Below are 12,850 nucleotides of genomic sequence, written 5' to 3' on the forward strand. Positions count from 1 at the left end.
GAAACAGAGGAAATAACTACCTTGTATATTTTTTCTTAAAGGGGTCCTATTATGCTCTTTTACAATGTCTTGACTTTGTTTTGGGGGTGTACTAGAACATGCTCTCATGCTTGGTGGTTCGGAAGACGCATTATTTTTCACATAATTTACATTATTATAATACCTTTCTCCCCAGCCTGGCACAAACGGCTCGATTAGTTCCATGTTTGATGAAGGCCCGCCTTCTGAAAAACGAAATGTATTGTGATTGGTTAGCTGTCCCAGTGCGTTGTGATTGGCGAACAGCTTAGACGGTGTTTCAGTACTGCCCCTCCCCTTGCCAAAGCAGCAAGTTCCATCTGCTCCGGTATAGTTAAGGATGACGTCAATATTGCCATATCAATTTGAGCCGGATTCTGACCCCGATAATATTGAACAAGAGGATCGCGCAGAACCTTTGCACGCACGGATATTGCAAGACGTATTAGAGTGGTAACGTTATTGTTGTTTTTTTGGCTAAATCACGTTTTAGATAGGATATCAACAACCGCTTAACTGCGTTTACTTTGTACAGATAAGTGCAACGGTAATATGTATTATGTTTATTGTTCTTTAATTCTAACATTATGACATGGAATTGCAGTGAAACTGTTATACAGGAAAATTTATTTATACCATAGTCTCATAATTGAAGTGTAAATTCTGCAGATTACATCATTGTCCAGTATTGTACTGTCAGCAATTTATAAAAACATTTGCATAATTGTAACATACATATTTACATACATAATTATTCAGGTGCATGTGTAATAACTTGTGAAAACTTGAGGCTACAGCAGCACTTCCTTCTTTGTCGTCTTGTCTGATGCACTCAACCAAGCGCTCTAACCACGACCTCGCCCCTCCCCACCGTAGGCGGGATTTATTTTAATGATATTCTAATGGACCGCTTTGTGACATCACAAAAACCCCGGAAAAAATTCAAAAAGTGAAAAAGCATAATAGGACCCCTTTAAATACACAATACCCAGGTTTATATATTTAGCATGAATAAATCCAATATCTCATATATTTTAACTAATTGAATATTGTTGTTTCACAGCTGGCCTTCATTTTAAATTAATTTACTCTTTTTTTTTACAGTAAATAAATTCATGCTGATTCTAAGCAATTTGAATGTTTCTATTTTTTTCGTAACAATCAACCTATAAATGGCTGACTTACAGTTGTCTGCATATTAAGCTAAGATTGGAGAAAGTATTTAAACCAAAAAAAATTGCACACTTCAGCTTTAAAGCTTTGTGTCTTTGTGACATTAGTCCACAGATCGTTATTGTAATAGTACCATTGTTGTTGCTTGAGATTATTACTAGTTATACTGATCTAGACATAATCTGTCACTTTATATAGCATTTTTTTGAGCTGTAGATAATTTTAATATGATTTGTTATTCTAGCGCTGATGGTAAAACTCTACTGAAGAGCAAGACACATTGTTTGTTCCCCAAAAGACTAATACTCGTACAACTCCTCATCTAACTACATGAATGTTATCAAGTGAGAAATGCATGCAAAAGGCAAATCCTGTGGACGGGATTCTCCACGCTCATGATCAAAGCCTGATTTTCTTTTACTCAGTATTCAGCCTTTTTACAGTTTGTTGTTTATTTTCAGTCTGGTACGGCTTTCTCTCCTTCAGAGCGGATGTAGTCGCATTTCTTAGAGGTTTACGACAAGCTCTTCTTAAAGTTCCATACGTACCTGTAAGGACACATAGGCCGAGCTGTGCTCAATTTAATATGGATTCTTATGATGGCTTACCATTTTTGAAAGGTTTTCCATGCCATGCCGAGTATGTATAAGGTGTCTATTAGGAATAGTTTGAATAGAATGTATATTTATCAGATGTCTATTAAAACACCTGCTCCATATGTATGAAATTGTGGCACCACATTTATCAAGAGAGATAGATTCAGATGGTGTTTCCAAGCACTGTTTATGTGGCTATATATTAGTGACGACTTGCTAAATCTGATTAGTTCAGTATGCAATTTATATGCATTAGAATTAGAATTTACTTCATTGCCCAAGTAAGATTTTTTTTAAAAATCCACAACAGAAAACAAAAAAGTATAATAATACTTACTGACCTTCCCACTTTTAATTATATGGCAAAATATAATTATGGATGTTATGCCCACAAATATAATATGTGGGCATAACATCCTTTGTTATGCCCACAAACTTCTTTGTTTTGCACTTTTATCAGTTGACTGTAGCTCCAAATATATGCTTCAAAAAGGTGCTTCAAAAGGTTCTTCAAGCGATGCCATAGAATAACCATTTCTGTCAGGACCACTATCGTCAAATACAGTTTGGATTGGCGGTATGGTTCTGTTCTGGGCAAGAACTCCCTGCGCATCTATGCAGCCTAGCATGGATGAGAGCAGGGAGAGCAACGATAACCCCCCCAGGGTAAACAGAACAGAACCAACATAAATGTATTGCAGATATTGTTAAAGTTCAATAATTATGTACACATTTTAGAATTAGTCTGATTCAAAGGAGAACCAGAAGGCTGAATCCCGACTGACAGAGGAGGAGTTGGGGATGGAGGAGGGTAATTAGCTATTGAGCAATGCGAAAACTGCTGATGATACTGAGGGACCTTATATATGAATGCTTAGATAGGTGTCGTATTCCCATAGGTAGATGGGGATCAGCTGAGAGTCAGCTGATGCGAGCTTGACTAACGTGACCTGCCAGAACTAACGGTACGCTTGATTTTTGGTTCCACAAAGAACCATTCAGTCAAAGGTTCTTTAAAGAACCATCTCTTTCTTACCCTTTTATAATCTGAAGAACCTTCTTTCGCCACAAAGAACCTTTTGTGAAACAGAAAGGTTCTTCAGATGTTAAGGTTCTTTATGGAACCATTTAGACAAAAAGGTTCTTCTATGGCATCGTGAAGCACCTTTATTTTTAAGAGTGTAGCATAACTGCTATAATGGGCACTGCAACTATGTCCTTAATCTCAACAGATCACTTTTATATATAATACAGGTTAACATATACAGTGGCATTTTGCCAGTTTAGTTGGATTTGCCAGTTTAGTCTGAATAGGAGAGCTAGAGCGCCCCCTTGCAGTGGTTAAATGTACAACCCATGGGCCTACCTAAACTTCCAGAATCACTTTAGTGCTTGTAAACAAAAGGTAACCCTCAAGGCCTAACAGAAATTGCATTGTATACATCTCAGACATGCCAAGTCGAGTTGTTACACGAGCACAGATACTGTACAGACAACAGAAGGCACGGATGAGGATAGTATCTTGCATCACTTTGCCTGGCGCCTTTCTAATATCATTGTTTTTTGACGACATCTTTCTACATTATATTGTAACTATTGTTACTTGTAGCATTAATAGGATAGTACAGGTTTTGACACAGCTCCATAAAGGACATTTTTTGTACTCGTTCAGTTAAAGGCTGAGCTAATTCGCTTTAGTTTTTTCATGCGCCGAAGAACACATTGCCAAGCAATGATAAGCTTAAAGGAAGAGAGAAAGAGATGGGGCGAAACAAGGGACGACATCCCTCTGAATTGAAACCCCCTTTTTTTCTGGAAAATTGCACAAATAATAAAGAGAGCAGCATGCTTTCTTTCTTTCTTTCTTCTCTAATCTCTCTCTCTCTCACACACACACTCTCTCTCTCTCATTTTTTTTCCCCAGTATACTCGGAATAATTTCTTGTTGCGGCAGGGGGTTCATGACTTTTTGTGTATGTGTAAAATATGTCTCTCTCTCTCTCTCTCTCTCTCCCTCTTTCTTTCTTTCTTTCTTCCCCAGCTTTCTTTGTTGCAGAAGAGGATGCACAAAGCCATGCTAAAATACTTCAAACACCGTAGCGTCTACAGCCAGGCAGAGCTGGCCCGCTTCCAGACCCTCTCCAACCAGAACAACCAGAAAATGAAAGCCCTCCAGGTATGGGTTCTTTAGTACCCCCACAAACACACACACACACAACACTATTTGTAAGTATTGCACTATATACTACAATGGGTCCCACTCAGGTTAATGCTTGTTGAGGTTAAGACAGTTAACCTTTAAGGAATATTTCACTTAAAAATTTAAATTTGGTCATTTTTTTACTCACCCTTTCCATAAAAAACTAAAATGAGATGTTTGGTAGAGTGTGCACATTGCCATACAATGAAAGTGAATGGTGACCATGGCTGTCACCATGTCACTTTCAATGAATAATGACTTAAATTTTAGCTTGTGACTCATACAAAGCTATTCTATGATTTCCGATATAAAATACTGCACACGTGGACTACGTTTATGATGCTTTTATGGCTTTTGTGGAACTTGACAGCAGATGGTGTTCCACAAAAGAAAGGAAGTCATATGAGTTTGGACTGACATGAAGTTGAATTTGAAATTATATATCGGAAGGCAATTGGCCATTTTGAGATTATCGTAAGTTTGGCTTAGACAGAAGCATTAACATTCTTTTAGAATTAGCCTTGTCATTGGATAATTTATTTTCTAATATCAAATGTTTGCAGTATACCTGTAAATATCAAGTAAATATTGTGTTAAAATCTTTGTGTAATTTCAGCATATGTGACCCTGGACCACAAAACCAGTCTTAAGTGTCAATTTTTCAAAATTGAGATTTATACATCATCTGAACCCCGTGCAACTTAAGACTGGTTTTGTGGTCCAGGGTCACATATATCTCATTTAGTTCTCATCACATACATATCACTATTTTATCGGCCACCCCATTCTCTGCATCGGATAATGCCTCAATAAATGTTATCGTTTGACCACTATAATAGAGCATTAAGATATAAAATTGCACAAAAAAATATTTTGTCTATATAAATGGGCCATTCGCTTATGACGTCTTAAAAGGGTCATGACATGAGAAATCAAATTTGCATTGATCTTTTGGCATATAAGAGGTCTTTGTACCATTAAAACATTCTGCAAGTTTCATAGCTTAAAACGTCCTCCTCATTATAAACAACGCATTTATTCAAGCTCCAAAAACAGCTCGTTTTGGTTCTATGGTGCAAGATGACGTCACCCAGGCACAAACATTTGTATAAACACTGCCTCCAGAGCAAGGCATTGACGAATAGTCATCTTCTCACCATAGGCCCCTCCCACTGGCGTTCAGCCGCTTAATGGCTTGACACTTGATTACGCTGAATGTCGCGTCGTGTCAAAAGCAAATAAAAATTACAATCGCTGCCGCTATCTTGTCTACACTGGATAAGGTATACAGATGCCCATTGGCTTTCTGACACAGTCCACTTGCTTGAGTCTGTCGTCAATAGGACAAATTGAGTGAAAGAGCTTTCGCTTTGACGTGTTTGGTTTAAACAGCTCGTTCGCGTCTTTGTACTGATATCAGAAGGATCCCAGCGTAAGGAACAATGGATAGTTTATTTTTAATGGCACCCCCTATCATGTCTAAGGATTGTTCGGAGTATTTTGTTTTGTAAACGAGGCACAGTGTCATGGAGAGTTCACAAAGAAACATTTATTGAAAGATGAAGCAGTACTAGATCTGACTGCAGCTTATCACAAACCATAAGTAAATGATTTCATAATGCTTTGTCTGGAAATTACCGTTTATTTTCATGTTGTCAAAACACTCACATGCAATAGCGAGGGGGCCATTGATACGGTTTCCTATGCAATGACTTTAGCCAGTCATAACAGTGTCTGATTACTGGCAAGCCTTAAAGGACCCGCTCCTTAAAACAGGCCGTTTTAGACAGAGGGTCAGAATGAGGGTTGAAAATAATCATTTTTCCACATTTTTTTTGTGCAAAAAAAAACTTTTTTAACATCAAAATAAACCTCAAGGAACATATTAAAATTATTTTAAAAAATCCATGTCATGGCGATCACGGCGTAAGGTGCTGAAAAAACATCGAGACAAGTGTCCATCTAGCACACATTGATATAATGTAGACCAGAAAAAATTGTGCAAGTGTGTAATGCATGCACAAATGAATGGTCATTAAAATTATATTTAAATAATGATTAAAGTTAGCATTGCATTTAACACGATTTTGTATACTGGAATAATGTAACCGCAATGTTTGGATGCTCTAACACAAAAGGCATTTGGTCTCAGTGGATGGTGTGCTATGTGTGCTTATAATGAGGTGAGTGGCGGTGTGTTTGTGGCTCAGTCAGGGGAGGCCAGCTCTAGAAGTCAGGCTGGTGAATGGAGCATGAAGACGAGGAGTTCTTCAAGCTCCTCCGAGTGTGAAGGACAAAAGGAGCAGCCTTACTCTAAACTTTGTCATAGCTCTGCGTTGATCTCCTCCCCCAGACACAGACTAGCATTGTGTAGAGGAGACTTTACATTGTAAAATCAGAGTATAGCAAGGCATAGCAACAAATCGCCGCAGTTCTTAAATGACCCAAAACTACGGAAGTCATGTAGTCGCTAACCTTAGATGTTAAAGGCTTGGGAATAAATAAAACTGTGGTATTAGAAAGTCTAGTTTGTCACGGCTTGCTATTGTCTTTGTATTGTGCAGCACACTGCTATGCAATGGCCAGACAGCCACTGGCATATGGGACATGAGGGTTGTAAAGACAAGACAGACAGGGTCAGGGGCCCCTCATGACATTATGAGCCAACAAGTTATGCGATTTTATGACAGAAATCTAGAAAATATTTCAGAAAAGAAAGGGATTAATAAAGAGAAAAGTTGTAAGAGAAGGCTAAATTGTCCAAAGTAACTTCTCTGTCTCCATCTCTGATTGAAGATTTTCTTTCTGGATTGCACACAACCTTTTTGGTAGCCATCTTTGGTAATGCTTCTGACAGCTATTTCCTGGTAATATAAGTTTTCTAGTCATGTTTCCATTACGTGCCAAGCTTTCAATAACACTTCAAGTCACTAATATATTCATGTCAGTTGTCAGGGGGACATCGGGGAATGTTGTCCCGGGCCCTGTGACAAGAGGTCCTCTTGGGCTCATGGAAGAAAATAACTCTCACTTAAAATATCTCAATGGCTATCACAACACAAACAATAATTGTGCTTTATTTTTGCATGGTTAAAAATGGCGAGTTTTTACACCATCAAGTCCCTGAAGTTTCTTTCTCTTTTGCTTTCTTTTCAAGATTATTCACCATTCTTATGTCATTTAAGTCAGTTTTAAATACACCGTTTATTTGTTTGCACACATTTGGAGTAAGAAGATATGGTTAATTCTGGATAATTGGGCCATTTTCCCACTCATCTCAATGGCAAAAAGTGTCTTAATTTACCTAATTTCAGTCTACTTGAAAAATGAAATGCATTTTCAGATCTTTATATTGTGCTTCTTGAGGTTAGCATATGATTCTAGTTTTATTGCATCAACATTTTTTTGTAAAAAGAGATCAATGAAAACATTCTCATTCAGTCGCTCAGGTATGTTGTTAAAAATAAACTTTGACTATGCATTTCTAATAGTTTGATCTTTTGGAAGGATATGCCGTTTTTAGAGGTGCAGGTTGTCTACATCCATTGCTGAACAGAGGAAAATCATAATGTCACAAATGGGGCAATTTCAAATCCTAGTGTTTCATAAGAGTGAAAAAACTAAAACTCTTAACTCAAAAAATATTTTAAAGTGGGGAGTTAGTTTTGAGGCATGAAACTTGCAGTATGTTTTTATTGTAATGGTTAAATTTCCTATTTCATGACCCTTTTAATCATATTAAACCATCACAGATATTTTATTGCACTGTGTGCAGAGGCTTTTTATCTATGCCAATTCTGTCTGAACATTTTTGCTTATAAGATACCACAGGCAAAAGTTGGCCGCCCATCTATTCATGAGGAACCTGAAGGTTGCGGATTGCAAAAACTAGTTCCACTGATTTGTCCCTGTGTGTCCCTGAGAAACAAATGACTGCTTCCAAGCAGCTCTACTGAAGTAAAGAGATGGGGGGAAGAGTAAAACGAAATACAGAAAGCGTGCAAGCCTGTCATCTCGAAACGCCGCTGCAAGATTGGGCACTCAGTTCCGGGTTATGCAAGTTTACACCAGGGATAGCATAATTGACAATTGCTAACAACAGAGATCAGGGTGGAGAGTTGTGAATGGCCAGTAATAATTGGAGCGAACGCCCACTGCGCTGCTCTCGGGGGACCGTAATCCAAGATCTTGTTTCTGATATAATTGTTAGTCAGAAAATTTCTGCATGGCTAGGCCAGCTCAGTTCCCAAGCTGGTTGACAGTGCAAGGCAGTTTAATAGAAAAACTGGTTGCTGAGGTTTTTTAAAACAGGCATGCACTGAACCCATGTGCTCGGTTCACCAGGAGTGTGGCACACACCGTCTTTCTCGTTCCTTTGTTTTGTCTTTCTCAATCGTATGTCTTACGAACTAAAAGTGTTTTAAATGTCAGTGTCGCTCTTGCGATTCAGGAAATGGAACAAAGTTTGACTAGTAAAATGCCATAACTAAACTGATTTACAGATAAAAAGCATCTTTCTCCAGTGACGACCGTTCAAAAGTATCTGTGTATTTGGACTGAACAAAATGTAGGCTAATATATTTTATATTTTAATATTATGTTTTAGTAGAACATTATATATAATACTTTTCAAAAGTTTGGGGTCGGTAAGAATTTATTTGATCAAAAATACAGTAAAAAAACAGAAATATTCTGAAATATTTTTACAATATAAAATAACTGTTTTCTTTTGGAATACAGTTTGAAATGTAATCGATTCCTGTGATGCAAAGATGAATTTTCACCAGCCATTACTCTAGTCTTCAGCGTCACATGATCCTTCAGAAATCATTCTACACGGTTAAAAGGGTTGTTGTTTTAGGGTTGTAAATATAACATTATTGGAGTACGTTTTACAAGAAAATGCAAAAATGTCTTTCTGCTTCAAAATGTGTTTAATTCAATGTGTTATTTGCCTTTCTTTGTTATTAATTGTGAAATGTATGAGTGAAATTTGTAGGGGTGACCCCGAATAGTCGAAGCTTCGATGCTTCGATAGGAGGAGCCTGATTCGACTACCGATCTCACAGTCCAATATTCGCGGGGTGTTACGATCATGCCATTTTGGCTATATGGGGGTGCTCAAATGCCTGATTTCACATAGAACTACCGGTTTTCTCCCTATAAGTTAATATACAGCTTATTAAGACAATGCTGTAAATAAGAATCTGAAAAGAAAGAAGCTTCAAATAAATATTTTAACGTGCGTGAATAAGTCCAACCACCCCTATAGATTTAAGTTTCACTCGCCATAATTCGTGACCGACAGGAGAATAACAAAACTTAAATTGACACAGGCAGAGTGAAAGACTGGATTTTTTTCGATCAGGTAGGGTACCAGTAATTTCAAAACATTTCAGCCTGTTTATATATATCGTGTATATATTATTTATCTCGTATAAGATGCATTTGGTTGAGCTGCGCTGCAGTAAAACGCTTCATTGTAGTACTACGGTGATTTTCTCTTCATCGCGCAGCGCGAGCAGTACAAACAACAATGCAGAATATTAATAACTATGCCTGGGACTGTCAAATACATAACATTATAATTAGAACACTATTATAATAAAACGCTGTGAATTTTTAGAGTTTAGTTGCCGTGTTTCTGCACGTTGTTGCGTGAAGAACGCGTCCACAAAAGGAGTTCATTCAGAGCCGCGCAGAAACGTTCGTGCATTCGGGGCATTTTGTGCAGATAGCCTATAAGTCGTAATATTAACGTAATGTTGTATAAATAACGAGGCGTATTCTATATGAGATAAATGAGTTAAATCCCATTGATTAAAAACCTGCTATTAGATGCTTCGTTCTACTGGTCATCTTCAGCGCGAGCAGCTCAAAACAAATGCAGAACATTAATAACTACTGTCATATACATAACATTATAATGAGAGTACTATTGTAAAAAATGTTGTGAATTCTTAGGGTTTTGCTGACATTTAATGTTAACTATCTTTTAATCAAAACATAAAACATTATTTTTGTATTAGCGAGGCGTCCGTTACACATTTTCCCCGTGTTAACGTCAGTAATTATGACTTTCGAATGTCTGACTTGATGTCTGACATATGTCTGCCCCCCCGCCCCCAAACATATGATTCGACTATCAGCAAGATTCGAAAATTCCGATTCGACTATGTAAATCCTTAGTCGGGGACACCCCTAGAAATTTGTTTCTACTCCAGATTTTTTCAGTCTAATATGCTGATTTGGTGCTCGAAAAACAAGTTCAACATTTAATTTAACATTAAATGTTTTTAATGGTGAAAACAGTTATGCTGCATCATATTTTTGTGGAAAATGAAACTTTTTTTCAGGATTCTTTCATGAATAGTTCAAAAGAACAGCATTTTTGAAACATTCTAAACATCTTTATCCCAAATCATACTGGCAACCAAACTTTTAATCTGTAGTGTTTATATATTTGAATGGAATTGAATGGAAATGCTAGACAAGCACTTGTGCCACCAAGAAAGTCTAGCTGGTTAGTTAACATAACATACGCCGATGACCAGCTATACCGGCCTTTCCGGCAGGGAACGTGGACGTCGATCTGTTGCGGGCTCCGGCTCCACTACAGGTTTTTGTAGTGAATTAGCCAGCGCTCATTGATTCCATTCGCTTGCCTATTTAAACAGGAGGAGATGTCAAACGCAATCCAGCGCCTCTCTGAGTTCCTGCTCTCGCTGACAGATGACTCAACTAGCAGCCATGTCCCGCAGCAAGCAAACAGACCTGTCGCAGATGCCGACGGATGGAGCAGGAAGACGTCTACAGTTCAGATAGCGGAGTAATTGCACGCTCACCTGCGCCAGACAACTTACTTAAACCCCCAGCATGCTTCACTCTCAACCCTGTCCGACGCTCACGGCCCAATCCATAACAATGAAGCAGGTGACTTTCATGCTACTGTCAGGAATTATCTAATTTTAGCGGGGTGAATGATTGCAATTGGCTTTGCCTCATCAGATAATTAATCTATGTCACCATTAATTGGAAAAGAGAATAATTAGGGGGCTGTGTTGACAGAAATTCTACGCTTCTCTAGATTCTTGGATCTAATTACACCTACTTAAACCCCTCTGACCTTAACTAGCGGATAGTATACCTGCGTAACCCTAACCAGGCTGGGGTTGGTCTCGACCGCCTCTCGCTCTGCGTCCTTTGTCATTTTTTCCCCTCCTTTTCTTGCTTGTTTATCCTCTCTTTTCCTGTCTCCTCAGAGAGCTGTCTCCCTCAATCACTTTTCAATATTCAATCTTAATTTTGTGGAAGTTTAGCATTTTCAATGAGCTGGAGATGAATGATTAATGAATAAATTTGAATGCTTCATTTTGTCCATGGATCATTAGTCAAGTCCTTTGTGGGAAGGACCTGCGAAAAAAAAAAAAGAGGGAAAATTATTGAGACATTAGCCTGAAGCAATCCAGGGGTAAATAGTATGCACAGAGGGATGTTGTGTGAACGCTACCCACTGGCATTCTGCACAACCCCACGGAAACGCAAGCCTTCTAATTTACCCCGCTTCACAAGACTGATGGGCTCTATCGACAAATAGGTTTCATTTACAAAAATGAGTTCTCATTTTGATGTTTTTGTTTATATGCGCCTTTTAACTTTTTTACTTATTTATTTCTTTTACCCTCGTGCCTTGTCGTGCCTCCTCTGGTGAGATGTCAAATAACAAAATTATTAATGAAATGTCAGTTACGATTGACTGGAACTATTATAGTCAAGCAAAGACATCAGAAAGTGACATGCTTTTTGGAATATTTGGTTTAATTGGGATTAAAACCAATTAAACTATTATCTATTATTAACAGATAATATTAAACTATTATCTGTTAGTTTGTTGGGTTAAATTTTACAATACAGTCTTAGATAGTTAATATGGACTAACAATGAACAATGCATGCATTTGTCAATCTAACTTTCTAATTTTGTCAATCTAAGTTCAACATTTACTAATATATTTTTAAAAAGATGTTAACATTAAGAACATTAACGAAGACTTATAAATGCGGTATTAATCATTATTATTTTAGTTTTTAATTAGTGTAACTGATTTTAATTCATTCGTTTTTAATTTTGAATTATATTTTAATATTTTCCGTTTCCATTTTAAAGTTTTAGTCATTTTGTTGTGTTTTTTGTTGTCTTTGTCTTTAAATATGTCTATAGTTTTTAGTTAGTTTAGGTAGTTATTTTAGCATTTAAACTAAACAAAAATTAGAAATGGAGTAAGGGCCTTGGAAAAGTAGATAAGATAAAATAAAATAAGTGTAGTTTATATATATATATAAAAAAACGCGATTAAAATATTTTAACGCAGTTAAGAACATTGGCCCCGCCCCCAGACCTGTACGTCATCTTACATTTCATACAGTTGACTGTTGACAAATATGATGCAGGGCAACAACTCCATAAATGCAGTTATGCCCTAAAATTAAACATATTAGTGCAAAAATATGCCCCTGTATGAATTTTTGTCTCCTATTTATATCATACAATATCACACCAGCAGGGAGAGCAGTATTACACGAGTGCTGATTTTGTCCCGAATATCATGAGTTTAAATGTGATTTTATACAACAGTTCAGTATATAAGAAGTTGATATTGTGTTATAATTTAAACACAATATTATGTGTTTTTGCACAATTTTGCAGAGAACATAAAGCCCTAGCAGAATTGTTGTGCGTCTCCGAGCAACACAGCGGTGTTTAGTTTCAGAATGAATCCGCGTTTTGAACGAATCGTGTGAACCAATGATTCAAAGGCCTATTCAGAGAGCCATTTACTTCATTCCTGAATGAATCAGCCGTT

General features: G+C 37.3%; 1 protein-coding gene across 5 annotated transcripts in view; it reads left to right on the forward strand.

Annotated features, from left to right (window-relative positions):
* The window catches only part of ccdc178 (coiled-coil domain containing 178), a 32,524-nt gene extending 20,766 nt beyond the window's left edge, over positions 1-11,758 (forward strand). For 3 of the 5 annotated variants that reach the window (XM_016543394.1, XM_016543396.1, XM_016543398.1), the window contains 2 exons: positions 3,829-3,963; positions 10,665-11,756. In XM_016543394.1, coding sequence (XP_016398880.1) covers positions 3,829-3,963; positions 10,665-10,820 — 291 coding nt within the window. In that variant the 3' untranslated portion in view covers positions 10,821-11,756. Of the gene's footprint in view, positions 1-3,828; positions 3,964-10,664 lie in introns of all 5 variants that reach the window. The other 2 variants (XM_016543395.1, XM_016543399.1) reach the window with 2 other exon arrangements.
* The last annotated feature ends 1,092 nt before the right edge of the window (positions 11,759-12,850 follow it).

Source organism: Sinocyclocheilus rhinocerous, unplaced genomic scaffold (genome assembly GCF_001515625.1).
Source record: "Sinocyclocheilus rhinocerous isolate Xijiao unplaced genomic scaffold, SAMN03320098_v1.1 scaffold97, whole genome shotgun sequence".
In the NCBI taxonomy this organism is placed as follows: Eukaryota; Metazoa; Chordata; class Actinopteri; order Cypriniformes; family Cyprinidae; genus Sinocyclocheilus; species Sinocyclocheilus rhinocerous.